Below are 19996 nucleotides of genomic sequence, written 5' to 3'. Positions count from 1 at the left end.
ATTTGCTTATTGATACCCCTGTGCCTTTCTGGACTGGTGTAAAAACCTCCTGTGTGCCACTGAGGTTGTAGGATAGGTTCTGAAGATTGTAAAATAAGTATCTTGAAAAAATGTTGCATAAACAGCCTGTGAACCCTGCATCATTGGTCTGGAAGTACAGCTTTGATTCACATTGCTGATGGGTTGGGTTATTTTTCTGAAATTTTGGACATAAGCTTAATTTTAATTACATATATTGAAATATCTTCAAATACTGTTTGCCATCTGTTTGTTCAGGATAGAATACAATGTGCTCTTGGACACTATGTTTATGATTTCACTGCAACTTGTACTTTTCATTGTAAACAATGTTAACATAATTTCAGGAGGTTTACCATGAAAAGCACATCAAGAAATTCTGGGAAAAAGCCAAGAACATCATCAAAAATATAAAAATTGTTGGACCTGAAGAAAATCTCAGTCAAGCAGAAGCCCGGAACATGGGAATGTAAATACTAATTGATACATCTGTTATAATGATGCATACATTAACATCTTTTTCATCTTGTATATATTGTTTGCCTCTTAACCACTAACAACTTTGCATCTTAAGATACAAAAGTGGGAGCTTTTGTGGTTGAACAAGACCTAGATACAAGATATGGACTGTTGAGTATTTTATGGTTTCTGTCTAACGTGAAAAGCTGTTGGCCATTGTGAAAACATCTCTGATTTGGACTACTTCAATGGTCTGTCATTTGTCTTTTAGTGAAGGCACAGACAGTAGTAGGCTACCAAGAAATAAGGTGTGTCAGGTTATTTTTACATTATAGTTAAACATGGATATTAAAATATGAGCATAAACTGTCAAGTTTTTTTTAAGAATGCTATTGAAATTAAATAGATGGTACGATACAATAAACTTTTATGAGATATGTGCAGAAAATTGTATGTAGCAGTAATTTAAAAAAGAATGTGTGTGCAAATGGAAATAGAAATCCTAATTGCAATGTATATTCTGAAAAAAAGTATTGAAATGTGTTTTATTTTTTTATCCAAAACCTTTTCAAATTAACTCATCTCACAGAGTGATTTCAGATTTCACAGAAGTACCTCTTGCATTGAACATGCATTTAACAATTGCGCAGTTGTTGTCCTAGTCCCTCCTTTGTTTTTTGTTTTGTTTTCACTTTGGGATTTTTGTAATGATACTGCATTTCAGTAAAAACATGGTTAAAGCTTGATCTGAATGTACAGGAGAGAATTGTATTTCTCTCTGCAGCTCAAGGAGACAGGAATATCCTTTGGAAGTTTCTGCTTTCTGGAGGGTGGGGGAAGAAAGGACTTGCAAAGGCAACTGACTTGATCTTATCTTTAGTCTTGCCTTTTTTATCTTTTATACCTTACACTTGCCAGGCTTAATCAGAACATAGGCGTATATAGCCTGTGTCAGATTGCCTGTCTAAAGCGTCTCTAGTGGCTGTAGGGCTGGCTACTACCAGAGTTGATCATGGTTCTTCCAGTATATCCATCAGACTGTGGAGTTTTACAGACCACGAAGACCTTGCTTGTGACTTTTGAGCAGGCTTCATTCTCACATAATTCTTCCACTCTCTTTTCTCCCAAATGTACCGTGAGTGTCAGAGTGAAGAATTTAATTTCAAAAGGCCCTTTTCTTTTATATTAAGAGGTTAAGAGCATAGCATAGGGTGTTCATGGCATCAGTCAAAAAAATAAACGTCTAGTCCTGATTCCCCATGATGTTCATCAAAATTCATTTGAATGGGATTTTGTTGTGCTGAAGCCACTGGGAAACTTATATTTGGCTGTGTTAGTGTAGGCAGCCATTCACGTATTTATAAATCATTCTTTCTTTGTTTCTAATAATCTCTAGAGCAAATGTACCATCTTTTCAAACTTTTTGTAGTAGTATATGTTACATGTAATTAAGGTGGAATTTCTGGAGTTGCCTTTTTGTCTTTGTCTTTGTTATATAGACAGCATAAGGCATAATCGTTAGTGTAATTAATTTCTATGCTGTTGCTAAATGTCATCCAAAGATCTTTAAACCTGTCATATTTTGATAGAGCCTACTGATTTTAAGACATTACAGGTTTTGATATGTTGTATCTTTGAACTGTGGATAAAAATTAGTAATTTCAATGTATATTTGCACAAAATAATTTCAAATTCTGTTTCATAAGGCAGGAGATAATCACACTTGTGTTCCACTGGATACACTACACTGTGATTTGCTATCCATTGTCTGGGTATAATTTGACCCATACTGCTCCTGCTTTAAAAGGATTCTTTAATAAAGATTCTGTCTTAAAGAGATACCTCATGTTTTCTTTATACATTATGTACGACACATGTGGAATCAGATCTTGCCAAAATACTGATTTGTCTAGAAAGTATGTGTTAGTAGTAGGATCTTCGATGTGAACAATGTGGATATAGATTGATAGCTCCTTTCAATTTGACTGAAGCGGATTGAGTTCATCTGCTGTTTCCTTTGCACTACTGTTGTGCTTGGCAGCTTTTGTGAACATTACAAACTTCTCTGGAACAGAAGTACAGGATATTCATGGCAAAAGCTTTCAACCCTTCGGCTTGCTTCCAATGTAATAACCTAATTTGTTTCTCACTAATACTGTGATTGGAACAACTTGTAAAGAGTGATTCTTCAAAGCTGTTTAATGGTTTGATGTGCCAAGATTGATATATTCAGTCTTCTGATTAATTTTCTCCTGCCCCTATCTACATTATTGACTGATAGTTTTGTTCCATCTGCCTCAAACACTTGCTTTCCTTCTTTCTCCAAATTAGCTGATTTTAGCATTTCTCTGTTAATTTGCAGTTTATCTGAAGCAGCAAAACAGGCTGAGAGAGAAAAAAAGCCAAAACTCAACTTGTAGGCATTGAAGGCCTGTTTTATTTCCAGAAGAATACTTCTGAGTACATAATGCTGTTGGGTCAGTTTTCTTTCTTCTTGCCTCTTTCCTCCCTGTCCCTCTCCATTTTGGCTCAGTAAAAAGCGGTAACAAATCACAGTGAGGTTCTCAGTAAATGAGACTCTTTGATGTCAACATAAATGTGAGAAAATAACTTTTTTTTTTTTTTAATTTCACCCATAGCCATGCAGCAAGCCTCTGTCTACTTTTCTCATTCACACAAAGAATAATTTAAGCATTTACTTTCTTGCTTTGCCTTGACATGGAAAGCTCCTGCACTTGTGAAAGTTGGATAGGGATAGCATTGGAAAGGACTCAAAATTGTGCAGTCAGCAAAAACTTATGATTCTGTTACTGCAAAAGATGGTCAGAGAAACTGTCTAAGACTTGATTTTTAGAAAGGAGTTTAGAAAGCAGGCATTCCTTTTTGCCGTGCTGGGCACACATGCAAATAATTTTGCAAAGATGAGCCACTTGGAGTCTACAAGCAGCATCCATATATCCAGCAACTTACACATATTTACAACCTTTTTGGGAGATGCTTTACATATTCACTAGATTTCCTGGAACTAATTATATCTGCATTTTAATTACTCATGCTCTTCCTTGCTGAGTGGTGGTCTTGAGGGGTCTCTGGTGGTTAGGACTGTCTCCCTCACTGTATCCACTGGTTGACCTCTGCTTGCACATTTACAAAAGACTTAAGAATTACTTAACAACTGCGCCCATGTTTTAGGTCAGTTCTGATTTTTTTTCTATATTGAAAAACTGGTCCTATCTGTCTTGGTCACTCATTTCTTCAGGGGCTACCCTTGTTTTATATGTACCCCAAGGCCATACCGGCACCTTTTGCTCTCAGCAGAGTGGTCCCAACTTATAACCTAACATTTTCGTTTACCATTAACAGTGATTTTAATTTAAAACTTAGCATTTTAGCTTGCAATTCAATAATATTGGCAACCAGGAGTGCAATGCTTTTGTCACTGTGGGCTGAAACATAATAAAAAGGAATGAAAATAAAGCAGTGTAAAGAGAAGGAAAGTTTAGTTGCATGTCGTCTGAGTATTATCTCTGCTTGTACATCACTTGAAACCCTAAAATAGCATTTCCATGTCGTGTTCCCTCCCTCCCTAGCTTGTCTACAAGGACTGTACTAGAGTTCTTACTGTTGGTTTCTTTTTGTTTAAAAAAAAAACAAAATTTGTGAGTTTGCTTTTTTTTGGAGATGAGATTTCAGCCAGCTGTTACAGAATTTGTTATGACAGAAAATGTAAAATAACAATATGAAATATATTCAGGCAATAACAGAAGATGGGGAAATACAGGAATTTATTTCATTCACTTCTCTGTGGCTTTATTTATAGAAAGCTTGTTTTCTGTAATCTTTTTTCCCCCAGTACTTACAGACTTCAGGGTGGGTTTGTTTGTTTGGGGGGAGGATGGAGGGTGTTAGTTTTTTTCTTACTAATAGAACTGGTTAGGAATTTTTCTGGACTTTTTATAAAATGACAGTTACCTCAACTTTTAGGGGGAATGCATATATTTTAATGAAATTCTCCATTGAAAGCTTTCAGAGGTTTTGGGAAGAACAGTAGCTAGATCAGAATCAGTTACAGAGTTCATTGACCTCACTGTTGAATTTTGAGCTGAATTTGGGTTCTCCTATGTGTTTTATGAAAGAGGATGTTAAGTCATTGTCTCTGAGCTCCCAGAGACTTGCCTTACTCTGAGGACTGGTTTCAGTCCTTTGAGTAAGGTAAGTATCTTGGCTATGGTTGAAGGAAAGGCAGGGATTCAATTGCTGTCTCCCAGATGTCAAGTGATTTCTGTTGGGAGTCTTGGATTTTCTGGAGCTGCTTCTCCTGAACACCTGAGCAGTTTAAGGTTTCAGCCTCAGATGGAGGAGGAATATTTTGAACTCTGAGTGTTGCAGAAGAAAAACAACTTTCCCACCCATATCTGATTTCAGTAGCTTCCGGCTGTAATATCTGTGGTAACAATACTTAAGCCCAAGATGCAAAACTAAACATTAGTGCTTTATCTGTTTTGTGGCTACATTTGTTTGGTTTTAGTGATTGTTGGTAAGAGTTTCTTTATACTGTGTGGCCATCTGGAGAGATGCAAAATGTAGCCCTAAATGGCAGGCCATATCACTCAGTCTTTGAGTGAGTGTTGCAGACTTGTATCTGAGTCCTCTTCTTTCAGAGGTCTGTCAAGTAGAGTGCTTTCTCTTTGGGCTCATAGTTCACATTTAGAATTGTATTTTCAAACTGCGAGGGGTATAAAAATGATAAATGCATTAATTGCAAATTAAAACTGTCTAAAAATAAAAATGTAAGTGACTTAAGGGTACAGAAAGTGAGTAAACTGTATGTCTTACTACTATAAGCAGCTGGACCCTTGGAATACCTCAGTGGAAAGTTTGATGAAGAGCAGTGACATTTTCCATTTTCAAATGAGGTCACTGTTCTAGATGGGCTTGTGGTTTGTAAGCAAGATTAAACATTGCTCTGATTGCAGAATACTTCAAACTGATCTGCTGAGTTTCACATTTCCAACAAAAAACGCTAGTTGTCTTCTAAATTTTTGTTAGGAAAGCCACCAGAATGGCTTTCTTTTCCTCATTTGGTCTTAGTTTATAAGCAGGTGGAGTGTAAAGCAAGTAGATGAAAGGTTTTAGACATTCAATTTAGATTAGGAAGTATGTTACTATATATGTAAGTTTTGCTAGAAAGCACTTTCCACTTGTTCCTTGCTGCAACTTGAATATGCATAGTAGTTTCATATGTAATCTGGTATTTCTGCATCTGGCGAGGTTAGCACACACTGTAAGAAGGTAATACTTTAAAGCATGAGAATACCCAGGATTACTTCTATCTCCTCAGGAAAGCTACTTGGCAACTTTGAAAGCCTAAAAGAGAAAATGCGTGAATTTCTTAAGAGTAGGCTTGCTTTATTACATTTGACAGAAACTGTTATAATTCTGTATATCTGAAACATGAAGATTTTGTAGAGGTTTTTGTTGGTGACTTTAAAATGCAAGGGTAAAACTTCACATTAGACATTGTGACTTGTATCTGTAAACATATAGAGAATTATGCTTCAACCACAGTTTTGCAGTTTGATCCATTCTTCAATGCTGTGTAGGAAGAAATAAGGAAAAAAAAATGAGTCCAAGTACTGTCGGAATAGTAGCCTTGATTTTTTGTATCTGTATACAAACACACACATATATATACACACACACAATATAAACACGTACTTAATATGTGTATATTATTTATACATACTGTATTACGTATAATTTTACATATATAATATTCTTTGTTACAGAGGTTAAAATCAGATTTGAAAGCAGTAATGCTTTCAAAGAGTTCTCAGATTGTTGAATATATCAGTGAATGACTATGACTTTGACCAAAACTTAGTGCATAGTAGCTCTAGCTAAACTTGGTAAAGACTAGGGATCACTTCTAATTTTTCCTTTTAATTTTTTTTTTTTAAATAAATAAGACATCTGATCCATGTTTTTAAATAATCTTTTAGTTTATCACACTGCTATGATCTAAAGGCACCTTTCTTTTACAATACTATACTGCAGAGGGCTTTTAATGCAACGCATGAGTAGAGTACTTGGTTATGATTTGGGTTTTTTGAGGTTTTTGCTTTTCGGTTTGCAAATTTTTTCTAGACATGTGCAAGTTAACCATTCTTTTTTGACTTTTTAGGGACCTTTGTCGCCAAGATAAAGCATGTGAATATTACTTCAGCATAGACGCAGATGTTGTGCTGACAAACCCGAAAACTTTAAGAATACTGATGGAACAGAACAGGTGTAGTATATCTCTTAATTTTACAGAATTTTCTCTAGCTTGAAAGGATTCTCTGGGGCTGTACAGAGAAAGTAGGATCCTGTCTGTTCTTGCAGTTTGGTCCTTTTTGCTTACCCGTGGTATTTGATTACTATTATTTCATAACTGGCTCAGAGGCCAACAATTTGCAAAGCATTTTGTTCCTGTCAGACAACAATTCCTGAATTTCAGATGCTTCAAAGTTGCTGTAAAGAGAATGGTATGGTGTAAGCAGGTTTTATGAATTGAGTTAAGATTTCACTGACTAATGGTTTGGGCACCCGCAAAAGGATAGCAAAAAAAAAATCCAAAACCCAAACCAACCCCAAACAACAGCAACAAAAACACCCCAAAACAAAACCTAACGAAAACTCCTAGAGTTTACTACTCTGGTATTACGGTATTATTGTGTTCTTTTTAAATCATAGATGCAATAAAATAGTGGAAATGCGTTGGAAATGAAGCAGGTGTACTGACCAGTTTCATCTAATGTTAGTATGATCACTTAAGGTGTACAAAGCTGTGACTTTATCATCAGTAGCTTTCAGTGGACTGGGCCTGCTGTGAATGCTGTACACTTTCCTCCTGCCAATTTTTAAATTTACATTTGAGGTAGGTAGGGGGTGTTCGCCTGTTCATAACACATCTGGGCATCTCAGGTCCATCACAGGAAGATAAATGATCAATGTCTGTTTCAATCTACTAGTGACAAGGGCTGAAACTCAAGTAAAGATCTGGCTGCCAATTATTTGCGTTATATTCCTTGTAATATTTACTGTTACAGAAAAAGGCTAAAAGCCAGGTACATTAGGTGGAAGAAACAGAAGCTTTGCAAAAATATATCTACCATTAGGTATCCTCTGAAACAAAGTGCAATTTTATTCTTTTTATTCTGGTCAACTTAGATTTCCCCTTCTTACTCTTACAAAGTTTTGGGTAAGCAGAGTGGGTGATTTGTTTGTGTTGTTTGTTGTTTGGTTTGGTATTTTTTTTTGTCTTGTTTTTTCTGCCCTTTTTTTTAACATGTCTCTGGGATTTATTTTGTCACTATGGTATGTGCAGTATTTTTTGTTGAGTGAAAAATCAAGCCACCTCAAATTTATAGGGATCTTTGGTTTTGTTGCATGATGTTGTCTGAGAGCAGTGGGTCCAGCTTTAGTTCAGAATAGCCTTTGCAAAATTTGACAGTCATTGGTGTTTCAACTACATTGTACTCCAAACTGCGTAAGACTAGTATGTTTTGATGTTTTAGTCTGTGTCCAGCAGTCCATATTTTCTTATTCAATATGTTGCTTCACAGAAAGATAATTGCTCCACTTGTAACTCGTCATGGGAAGCTTTGGTCCAATTTCTGGGGTGCTTTGAGCCCAGATGGCTATTATGCTCGATCAGAAGATTATGTTGATATTGTCCAAGGGAACAGAGTGTAAGTAACTGTAAGCTGATTTTTAGAGTTAAGGCACATAGTATGGTTGCTAGCAACATATTCTTACATTTTCATGTACTGTGGTATTCCTGAAGAGCCTAGGTTAGTTATATTGTTTTTTTTTTTTCTATTTCATAGACATGTTTTCCCATTTGTTTTTTCCCATTCATAATCTGAATAAAAAAGCAGTGTTTAAGACAGACATAGTCATTGCTAGTACCTGTCTGATTGTGTCTGGTTACCCTAGCAGTGCATAATACAGAAAGCAACAAGACAAATAGCAGACCCAAACACCTATATCCCCGGAACCTCAGTCAAAAGCTATGATTATTGCATTCATCAGATGACTTCTTGGTCTCTTTGGGACAAATGTTTAATCAACAGCTAGAATTTCTTCATATTTCTTCCTGTATATTCTGTTAGAGACCAAGATGCGCCTGAGAAATACTTTTGTCACAAAGCCTTTTGGGTTTGTCCTTCCACTAAACAAATGTGATTTAAGTTGTTCTAAGCTTGCCTTTCCCAATGGTGATGCCGCTTCATTGCCCTGCAAGAACAAAAGGTCTGAAACAGATTGAGTGCTTGAATAGAACTAGTTCATTTTCAATTACACTGAAAGATGTGCTTGTGGCGCTGGGTGGGAAGAAATATGCAGAGTGAGCATCATGACAGCAACGCTTTTTTTGTTGTTATTGGCTCAACTCACATAAGTACGTGGCCTGCTGTGGTCTGCGAGTATTTGTGTGAGGAGGTCAGACCAGCTGTGTGTAAAAGCCTCAGTGAAGTCTTTAAGCTCATTTAAAAATCTTTTTCGGATTGCTTTCTCCATCTAGTAGTGTAGAATGATATTATAAAAGAGTTTTTGACTAATTACCTTAACTTAGGAAACATGAAGAATATTTGTAGTTAAAACTCTCTAGAGAATTTGAGCTTTCTGTTTTTTATAACAATACTTCATAAAAGTTGAATTATGCCTATGTTTGAGATACTCACAATGTCCAGCTGTAGTTTTTCAAATGTCTGGGGAACCTTTCAGCTTCATTTCATAGAAACTTGCGTATTCTTAGCAAATACAGAGATGTTGTTTTGATAAATAAGCAGTAAATCAGTTTTCATGGCTTTAAACTATTTGCCCTTTTTTTTTAAGAGGAGTGTGGAATATTCCATATATGGCTAATATATACTTAATTAAGGGAGAAACTCTCAGATTGGAGATGAAAGAAAAGAACTACTTTATGCGTGATAAGTTGGATCCTGATATGGCTCTCTGCAGGAATGCCAGGGAAATGGTAAGGTGTATCTATGTGTTTAAATACACACAGACTTCTTTGTGTCTTACTACTGTTTGACTGCTTCACTTGATTGATCTTAAATATTATATATTTACTTCCAATTCAAAGTACTAGCCAATTTTTGTGACACAGAACACTCTGGGTTGTGTTTCTTTTAAATTGTTGAGAACAGAGTTTTTTTTGCAAGGCCAGTGCACTGGTTGCATAGTGGTTTTTAGTTAAATTAACTGGAAATTCCTGTTGAGTTTAAAATATTTTCCTCATTGGCACAACCTCAACAGATGACTTCAAACTTATCAGTGCAGTTAGAGTGTCTCTGTTATGCATGTTTTTATACAGTGTGAAACTTGTAGCAGACTGAAGTTGGAATGTTTTGCAATTTTATGTTTAAGTAGATACGTATTTAAACTAATGATGGGCAATGCTGATATTAAAAAGCCTTAAGTGATTTAAGAAATGTTAGGAATCTTCTTGGGGAGCACGAATAGCTCATTATTTTTCCCAGATAGATTAAAACTGTGTTGGAAATTTGTTACTTGCATTAAGCTGTAAGTAATGAGAGAAAACTTGTATTGTAAAATATGGTAATTTACATGTTCATATTCTACTGATATTTACACTAGTTTCAGCACAGAAACAAATTTAAGACCTAAACCAGACCTATTTCCAGACACTATAGCATTGAAAAATAATTTTGCTGAGTTGAACGAGAAAAGTTGGCAAGTATTAATTTTTTTATTCCCTCGTAACAAGGCATGATCTCCTTTGTTTGTACTGATTCTTCAGAGCATCCTCATCCAATTCTGTTGTACTCAAACCTTTTCAGCATCAGTTATTGCAAACCTGTGCTTCCCGTGCGCTCATTAAACTAATCTGACTGGCTCATCAGAATATTGCTTTCTCTCTTCCTCTTTCTCAGTCTGTGCTGCAAGATGGTCTGGTATGTGCTTGTTTTTGTATTGCAGCAGATAAGAAGGGGCTGGTGGAAACAGCTTTGACATGTGGATTATGAGCTTTGCTTGGAGATGCATGTTGTCTGTAAAGGCATATCAGCTTTAGATCAAAGGCTGCTATTTTCCTAATGTAACTGTGGAAACTTAATAGTAGTCGGAAAAACAGAGAGAAATTATGTAACGGAAAACTGATGTGATAATTCTCCTTCATTTTAGAGTTTACAAAGGGAAAAAGACTCCCCTTCTTCGGAAACATTCCATATGCTCAGACCCCCAAAGGTGTTGCTTTATTTTTTATTAATTAGTTACTATTATGTGCAGTATTATCCTACCACAGGAAGATACTTCTCCTCTGTCCGCTTACTTTAACAAAATACTGCTATAGCTTTCTCTTCAGTCTTCTAAGATTCAAGGTTTTGCCAGGGACAGGCTCTTCATGACCAGCTCAAAGCATCTTAGACAGGCTTGTTGTTTCCTCAGGGAGGTTTCTCAGTGCTACTAAGCTCAAGGTGTGCCAAAGCTGTGCTTCCGTAGCTAAAATTGATTTAGTATTCCTAGGAAGAACTAAAGCTCAAATAGTGAGCAGTTTTGCCAGGCTCTCTCTGTCCTTTACAGTCCAGTGACTGTGCAGTCACTTTAAGCTGTTTTTCTTGACCCAGACCCTCCTTATTCTCCCTGCTGCTGCAGCTATTTTATGATTTTGTAAGTGCCCAAAACTGGGCACAAGTTTAACATAATAATTATCTTATTAAAAGTTTAACTGTTTTTCAGATGAAAACATAGATAGGAATACCAAAGTATCCAAATGGTAATGTCTTTATCTGCTGTAAATCCAAAAGTCACAAATACTTCAGAAATGAAGTGTTAGTCTGAAAAACAGTAAACTAAAAAAAAAAAACCCACCAAACCTAAGTTTCTTTTAAAAAAGGCTATTTCCTGCTACTATTTCTAATCAAGATAGTTTTCTTAGTATCTTCTCTTAATAGCTTGATAATAAATCTTTATCTTACCATATTTGATGTATTGCAAATACTTTGCAACATTTTCTTAGGTGCTCATACTTGGAAGTGCTCAACTGTTTTGTACTCTGATCTGAATATTCTTATATGCTGTATTTGCCAATTATCTTTTTATTTCAGGCCAGTTCACCAGAAGGATTGTGTAGTGAACACTCTGAAATAAATTTCTTGTTCTGACTTCCCTTAGCTCTTATTGTTGGCTTATTCTTTCAGTTTTTGACCAGAAACTAAACCCTAGATGTTGTTTTTCTTGTATGAGTCTTTTTCAGTTTGAGAACAGGTGCCTCCAGTGTGTCTGCATAGGTTTTCTGGAAAACAAATCATCTCATCACTTCTCTTATTTTTTCCTTTCTATAACTGTATGTAGGTTTGTGGTATGAACAATATATGTTTTGGTTTAATGTGCTTACAAAATAAATTCAGGTGCTTGTAAAGAAGAAATTATGAACATTAGTTGGTGATTATAATTAACCATTTGAAAATTGAAGATGCTAAATGAACAGTATGTGTATAATGTGCATGTACAGGTGTGTGATAGAGTTCATGAAAGTGCAGTCATAAGCAAACATTTTTAAAACATCATTTGTGCCAAGATTGACAGTTTTGCTAATGACGTTTTCTCTACTTGGTAGGGTGTTTTCATGTACATCACCAACAGACATGAATTTGGAAGACTTATTTCGACAGCCAATTACAATACTTCTCACTACAACAACGACCTTTGGCAGATATTTGAAAATCCTGTGGTACGCATCTTATCATTGATGAAACAGTCATTTTGTTTGAAAAAAAATGTAAAATTTGTGTATTATAAAGGACTTGGGATTTAAAGACTACATGGAGAATATTTGTTTCTTACGCATTGAATATTGGTTGTGTACTAAAAGATGTTCTCTACCACCCATTTAAGCAAATGGCAATATATCATATGAACAAGCCAATTGATGACAAGTGTAAGGAGTTGGAGATATGGCTCTGATGTAATTTCATTATTTTTGACATGCTGAGAACCAGTTCGTTTATCGCTGTAAGAAATTGTTTGTTTTGAATTATTTCAGTATAGCAAATGAATAGAATATGAATTTGGTTTTGTCATTTATGAATTCATCTATTCTGGTTATAATGTTTTAAAATAATGTATTTTAGGACTGGAAGGAAACCTATATAAATCCCAACTACTCAAAGATCTTCACCGATAATATAGTAGAACAGGTGGGTATAAATAGTTTTCTTAAAATTTGTGGGCCTGACTGATAGTAAATTGGCATACAGTAACTGTTTCCATGTAGATTCTTTTTTGGTCTTGTGGCTGAACAGCTTATTGTATTGGAACGTAACTTTTGCCATTTTGAAAATTAGATGAGGCTAGTCCAAAAAATAATTGGTAGTAGTTGTCAAAGTAATTGCCTTCACCAGAACACGGATATGCTTATTTATTTGAACTAGTTAGTACCACTAGCAGAAGGCCTAATAAAACTTCTGTATCACAAAACTGTGTTTTCTGGTGTCCGGTAAAGAAAAGTTCATCTAGACTCTTTCCTTGGGGTTTGCCTTTCCCTATGGATTTCTAAGGTCTGACAACCAGGAATATAAGGTAAAGGCCTTTTGCTGGCTTTTTTTTTTTTTTTTCACTCTCTTGGCAGCTTGTTTCTTGTTTTCATGCAACTGATCTGAACAGAGCCCTTCTAAGCTGGTAATTGTTGTACCGATGCTGTGGATGATCTGTTCTGTGTCAATTAGGTGATTTAATGAATTTTGCTTTCTTAAAAAGCTGTGATAAATTGGTTTTATATTTAAAGGAATGTTGAGTTTTAGACTTTTTCTTAATAGCTTGTAAATGTAGATGAGGGTTGTTATTTAGGGCAACCAAGGCACAGAATATGTGGGTACACTGATACAGCTGTTAATATTCGGTCATGGCTTACAAGGTAGCTCATAGCTTTTGATTCATTCTGTGAGAATGTGTTTGTGGATCAAAGCAAAATTTAATTATTTAAATATATCTCAATTATGATTTGACTGAGAATGGCTGGTATTCTCTAAGGAAAAAGAAAAATGAAGATGTCCTTTTTAGCAGCTAAAAAATAAAAGCTGTTAAAGCTTAACTCCACTGAAAATATGAATGTAATTGAAAAATATATATATTTTTTTCATTTGTAGCCCTGTCCAGATGTGTTTTGGTTTCCTATATTTTCTGACACTGCCTGTGATGAATTGGTAGAAGAAATGGAACATTTTGGACAGTGGTCTGGTGGAAGACACCAAGTAAGTGTCAGCCTATATAAACACGACCCTAATTAGTGAATACTGTTATAATAATAAATTTGCAGTTCACAGTGTACTGCAGCAAACAAGTATTCCAAGAATTGCCAATGACCCAAGACATCTTCTTCATGGTGTACAGTGTGTACTTTAGTATACCATGTAGCTGCTTGTTCAGTAGATTTAGAGACATTCCTCAATGAACTGTGTGGTGGGTTGACCGTGGCTGGACATCAGAGCCCCACAAAGCTGCTCTGTCACTCCAGTCCTCAGGTGGACAGGGGAGAGAGAATACAACAAAAGTCTCATAGGTCAGGATAAGGACAGGGAGAGATCATTCACCAGATACTGTCATGAGCCAAACAGGCTCAACTTGGGGGAATCAGTTTAATTTATTACCGGTGTAATCAGAGTAGGATAATGATAAATAAAATGAAGTCTTAAAAAACCTTTCCCCCACCCATCCCTTCTTCCCAGGCTTAACTTTACTCCTGTGTTCTCTGCCTCCTCCCTGCCCGTAGTGTAGCGGGACAGGGAATGGGGGTTGTGGTCAGTTCATCATCATCTCTGTTGCTGCTTCCTCCTCTGGGAAGGACTCCTCATACCCTTCCCCTGCTCCACTGTGGGGTCCCTCCCACAGCAGACAGTCCTTCCAGTGCATGTTCTTCCCATAGGCTGCAGTTCTTCATGAACTGCTCCAGCATAGGGCCGGGGTACATCCTTCAGGAACAGACTGTTCCAGCGTGGGTCCTCCGTGGGGTCACAAGTTCCGCAGCAAACCTGCTCCAGCATGGGCTCCTCTCTCCACAGGGCCACAGGTCCTGCTGAGGGCCTGCTCCAACACAGGCTTCCCACGAGGTCACAGGCTCTTTTGGGCATCCCCCTGCTCCAGTGTGGGGTCCTCCATTAGCTGAAGGTGAATATCTGCTCCACCATGGATCTCCATGGGCTGCAGGGGGACAGCCTGCCTCACCACAGGCTGCAGGCAAGCTCTGCCTAACTCCGGGATCACCTTCGCTCCTTCACTGACCTTGGTGTCTGCAGAGCTGTTTCTTTCACATTCTTACTTCTTTCCCAAGCTGCAGTTGTTGCACTGTCCTGTTACTCCCCAGCCTAACCTGAGGTGCTGTCACTGTCTCTGATGGGCTTGGTCTTTGCTAGCGGCAGGTCCATCCTGAAGCCAGTTGGCTTTGTCTCTGTTGGACATAGGGGAAGCTTCTAGCAGATTCACGTAGAAGCCACTACTATAGTCCTCCCCTGCTGCCAATACTTTGGCATGCAAACGCAGTACAGACCTTGGTTCAAAAACCCCAATACAGACCAAATTCAGACACTGTGAATTCGCTGTAGTAGTTATCTGAGAGTTATCCAAGGCTGATCTTGGACAGATGTCCAGAAAAGTTTCACTTGTTTACCTCTTAAGTACTAATATGTCACAGTCATCTCCCTGGGCAGTTACAGATGTTACAAGCTATTGTGTTTGTGTTTGCAGAAAGTTCAAGGTACTCATTAACTAAGACTGAAATTGGAGGAATGTTTGTTGTATTCACTAATGTGGTACCTTGGAAATGAGATAAATTACATTCATTATTTTACTGCAAAGAGGAGCCTCCAGAAAGCATTTTAACATACTTTTATCTTCAACTGCCAAGTTGAGGCCTGTACTGTCTTGATCTCTGATACAACTTCATTTATATCAGATATCAAGACATCTACACATCAGTAAATAAAATCATTACCTCAGGAGGCCCTTATTTACAGGCAACATATCCCCATATTGACTCACCTTTTAAAAAAATTTCCAGTTTTTGTTCACTCATAGCTTAGCATTTTTTTTTCCCACAGTTGTTAGCTATTGAATTACTTTACAGTAAGTGCACATATGCCAGCTAAAGCATTGCTTTGTTGCAATTTTCGAATAAGTTTTGTGGAAGTGCTGGAAGCATTCCCTTTCAATATTTCAAGGTTATTTATGGTGATTTCATTAGGACAGCCGTATTTCTGGAGGTTATGAAAATGTCCCAACTGATGATATTCATATGAAGCAAATTGGACTGGATAACGAATGGCTGCATTTCATAAGAGAGTTCATTGCACCTGTAACCCTGAAAGTGTTTGCTGGCTATTATACCAAGGTATGGGTTTAAAACTTATATAGGTAATTACAGCATGGCATGACTGATTCTAATATATTATTGAATATACGTTATTTGGTTTGGTTGGGGAGTTCATGCATGATGAAGCAGTAGTTATAGATGAATGTTGTGTTATAAACTCAGTTTTAAACAAAAAAACCCAACCAAACTCAAGAATTCTCTATGTGATGTGGAAGTTCACATGTTGAAGTCTGACTCTGTTTTGTTTCAGGGGTTTGCTTTACTGAATTTTGTAGTGAAATATAGCCCTGACAGACAGCGGTCACTGAGACCTCATCATGACTCATCAACATTCACAATCAACATTGCTCTCAACAAAGTAGGAGAGGACTTCCAAGTAAGTTGACAACTTGCTGACTTAAAAAAGATGTCTTTTGAGTGCTTAATATAATTTCAAAACTAAAGCCCAAATGGAGACTTAAAGACCAAGTTGAAAAGGAAAAGATGTGTATCACAAATTGAGATATTCTTTGTTTTTCTTTTGATAAGCACTAGATTTGCTCAATTGCAGGAACCAGAACTGTTGATGCAGTCAGGCTGAATTGGTCAAAATGATTTCAGATGGTGAAGGAGAAGGGGTTAAAGAAAAACTTCGGAAATGTTAGCCATTTCATTTTTAACATTACTGACATGCTCCTGCACAGTGAAAACAAATTTTTCAAAACACTTTAGTCCCAAATTGAATAAAAGACCTTTTCTTTACAACTTCTTAAATTATTCCTTTTTAAGATCAGCCACATAATGAAAATTTTCATCTGTTCCTGGGTTGGGTTTTTTTTTGAGGTTTTTTTCCTGAGATATAAATTATTTTCTACTCTTATTCAAATAAACAGTCCTCAGAGGATAGAGCAAAGCAGGGCAGTGGCATTAATATCCAGCTTTGACTAGTAGAGAAACTTAACCTGTTTTGTTTATAAACCTGTATTATTCACAGTCCTACTTAACACCCATAAATGTATTTGTCAAACATTACTTTAGAAAACACACCTTCAGTTTGAAAGCAATAGCCAGATAAATTTATTTAAGATTTGTTTAAATTCTCCCCAGGATAGAATTGCAGTCCTGGAACAAGGCCTGTGAACATGATTTGCTTGTTTCTGGTATCATCCACAGTAAAGTTATTGAAGATCTGTTTGCAAGAGTTGCTGCTTGCATAAGTTGCTAAAACAAAGCATGGGATTTTAAATGTGTGTCTGTTACGTATTGCTCTGAAGATGGTGTCCTTTAACAACCTTTTTAGTAGGGATAGTAAAGAAAAAACAAAACACAAAATTTTTAGCAGCCTGTTAATAATAGCAAAATGTTTCAAGTTGTGGATAAATAAAAAGGAACTTTATTAAAACACAAAGTAAATGTCTGGGGTTTTGTTTTGTTTCTATTTTTACTACAGGGAGGTGGATGTAAATTTCTTAGGTACAACTGCTCCATTGAGTCTCCCAGGAAAGGATGGAGTTTCATGCATCCAGGAAGACTTACTCATTTACATGAAGGACTTCCTATCTTGAATGGCACAAGATACATTGCAGTATCATTTATTGATCCCTAATTTGTTTTTTGCCCTCTTCAACGACAGTGTTTGATTCTTTACATAAACATTTATTTATAGATTTCTTCTGGAAGATGGTGATAAAAGAAACTGTTTCTGTTCCTAGACAACAAAGTTACTTTGGTCTAAAAGAATGAAAAAAAAAAAAAGAAAATGTTCCAAAATGTTTTGAAGATCTCTCAGTATCTGCTCTGAGCCTTGAGTTACGATGTAAACATGTCCTGCTTGGTTTTCCTTTCTGCTGTCTTAAAGAGTAGGTAAGGAGGGAAAATGGAAAAACATTTTATAATGAATCAATTTCTTTGTTTTAAAACCCCTATAAACTGTAGATACAAAATTATCTGAAAAAAAAGTATTGTGGTTTTCATTCAGTAAAGTAATACAGCTAAAGTTTTTGTGGTGTATATGTTTGGTACCAACCAATTAAAAACCACACATAAAACCAAAATCAAGTGAATCTTGTATGCAGTTGTTGGGGATAAGCAATAATGTCATACGCTGGTACATGTTGAAGGGAAAATAACATTAAGCCCTTTTTCTTAATTAATTTTCAATACTGAATTTAATATCTTTACATGAAAAAATTAATTGCATAGATGGAGCAAGGATTAAATAATTTAGCTAAGAAAACATGGTTTATCTTTTTGTTCGACAACTCATCATGTTGAAAATTTACTTATCTTCACCAAGTGACCTTCATTTAAAATTAATTATTTTTCTAAAGGTGTAATTGCACCCAACTGATACTGAAATTTAATGTTTATTTTAAGAACGTTGCTTAAAATTTAATAATAGGATGCTTTATAAAGACAATTTTCTACTCTTACTTAAACTTACTTGAATTTTTTATCAGGAAAATGAAATGGTTGCAGTCTGTTTTAAAGCTAAGGGTCTTAACTTGCCATTTATTTTAAAGAAATTGGTTTTAAATATTCCTACTGTATCTGCTGTTTGTAATTTAAAGAAACTTGAAGCTGACTATCTCAAAGTCTACTGTGCCAAAAGGCACAGTGTGTTGAAAAAACTTGTGAAAAATAAAGGGTAATTTAAAATTAATATAACAGCTTTTGCTTTATTAGGTATTTTTTATTTTGCTGTATTAGGTAGTTTCTTTGCATGTTGCCATTGTTACAGCAATAATATTTACTGATGAATACTTTTTAAGGCAGTGTTGATACATTTAAATTGGAGGTTTCTTTAAGTGTCAGTTCCTGGTTTATTTGCTGTGTTACTTGAATTTTTTTTTACGTGAGTTTGTGCTGGCATACCAAAATTGCATTACACTTTCAAAATTACTTCAGCAGGATGAATGCTTCTTGTTTTCTATACCAACCTTTCTTTTTTACATAGAGGCTTTTTGATGATCAGTAATTCACTTTTTACCTGCTAATAGTTGAAGAAGCTTTGTATCACATCCCCTAAAAAGAAGCTTTATTTGGAGCTGGAAGGATTCAGAGCAGAGTTCAAATATTATTCTTTTACCATAAATAAGGGTCTGCATATATCCCTGTTATGCTGTTTTGAGGAAGAGGTTGTAATTATACTTGAAATTATGCTGAAGTAAATGTGTCAAAATGTAGTAACTTCAATAATGTACTAAAATGGGCTGGCTTGAAAAGGAATGGCTTTTCACAAGAAGTTGCTTTGTTTTAATTTCTGTTTATACTGTTAGCTTTTCTCTGTTTCAGGCTAATATTTGGAGATTGATATCCCTTGTCTTTGCAGACATAGAACATCTCTTAGTGGATGTCTCTCTGTGTGCTGCCTGTGCTTAGGTAAATGTACAGATAAGAAGATCTTCAGGCCTTCAGAATGAATGTGACCTTTGTTAATCTCTTTTTTGAGCATTTGCTTTTGATCTCTTAGGCTAACTCGGAACAGAATAATATTTTAGTTTACTATTATGAGGAGCTTTCTTGGGGAAAAACTCCACAAAAATACAATCCTGTAGCACATGGGAAGTTCTTTTGCAGATTGTTTCCCCCCTCCCCCTGCCATTGATACCTTCCTGATGAAGGTATCTCTGTCAGGAAGAAAGCAGCAGCCTTAATTTCAGCAGTGTATTGAGAAACCTCTGGAGTACAAGGCTATAAAGGTGCTTTACAACAAATGAGATGTTTTTAAAGTATTTGATTTGTTCCACTTTCATCTAACTTTATTATTCACTGTTAAGTACTTGAAGAGACTGTGGTGTGGGTAAAAGGTGAAAGAGCAAAAGATTTCTTAATAGTTTTTACCTAAAAGAAACTGAGTACAGCTTGGTTTTATTTCTTATCCATGAACAATTCCAACTCTACTACTAAACAATGTTCAGGGCATTGAGTAGATTTTACACATTTCATCTTCTTTTTAACATCACTGTGCAACTAATAATTTTGATATATATTTGTCACTTCATTTCGGGTAAAGCTATGACAAACCCAAAAAGATTTATTTTCAGTGAGGCAATAATAATGAAATGAGTTTGATTATGCTTTTTTCTTATCTAATGGATATCCCCCCACATCTACTGTATTTATTAAATAAACATTAATTGAATGCAGGACCTCCACAACAGT

At 36.0% G+C, this 19996-nt stretch overlaps 1 protein-coding gene across 2 annotated transcripts in view; it reads left to right on the top strand.

Annotated features, from left to right (window-relative positions):
- Nucleotides 1-18494, top strand: part of PLOD2 (procollagen-lysine,2-oxoglutarate 5-dioxygenase 2) — a 59688-nt gene extending 41194 nt beyond the window's left edge. The window contains exons 10-20 of one of the 2 annotated variants that reach the window (XM_034063757.1): nt 366-487; nt 6662-6766; nt 8085-8210; nt 9358-9499; nt 10672-10734; nt 12107-12220; nt 12621-12686; nt 13635-13739; nt 15725-15871; nt 16104-16229; nt 17283-18494. In XM_034063757.1, coding sequence (XP_033919648.1) covers nt 366-487; nt 6662-6766; nt 8085-8210; nt 9358-9499; nt 10672-10734; nt 12107-12220; nt 12621-12686; nt 13635-13739; nt 15725-15871; nt 16104-16229; nt 17283-17438 — 1272 coding nt within the window. In that variant the 3' untranslated portion in view covers nt 17439-18494. The remainder of the gene's footprint in view (nt 1-365; nt 488-6661; nt 6767-8084; nt 8211-9357; nt 9500-10671; nt 10735-12106; nt 12221-12620; nt 12687-13634; nt 13740-15724; nt 15872-16103; nt 16230-17282) is intronic. The other variant, XM_034063758.1, reaches the window with a different exon arrangement.
- Nucleotides 18495-19996: the final 1502 nt, after the last annotated feature.

This window comes from Melopsittacus undulatus, chromosome 6 (genome assembly GCF_012275295.1).
Source record: "Melopsittacus undulatus isolate bMelUnd1 chromosome 6, bMelUnd1.mat.Z, whole genome shotgun sequence".
NCBI classification, from domain to species: domain Eukaryota; kingdom Metazoa; phylum Chordata; class Aves; order Psittaciformes; family Psittaculidae; genus Melopsittacus; species Melopsittacus undulatus.
The sequence above is the reverse complement of the archived record's forward strand: the minus strand, read 5'-3'. Positions and strand labels throughout refer to the sequence as shown.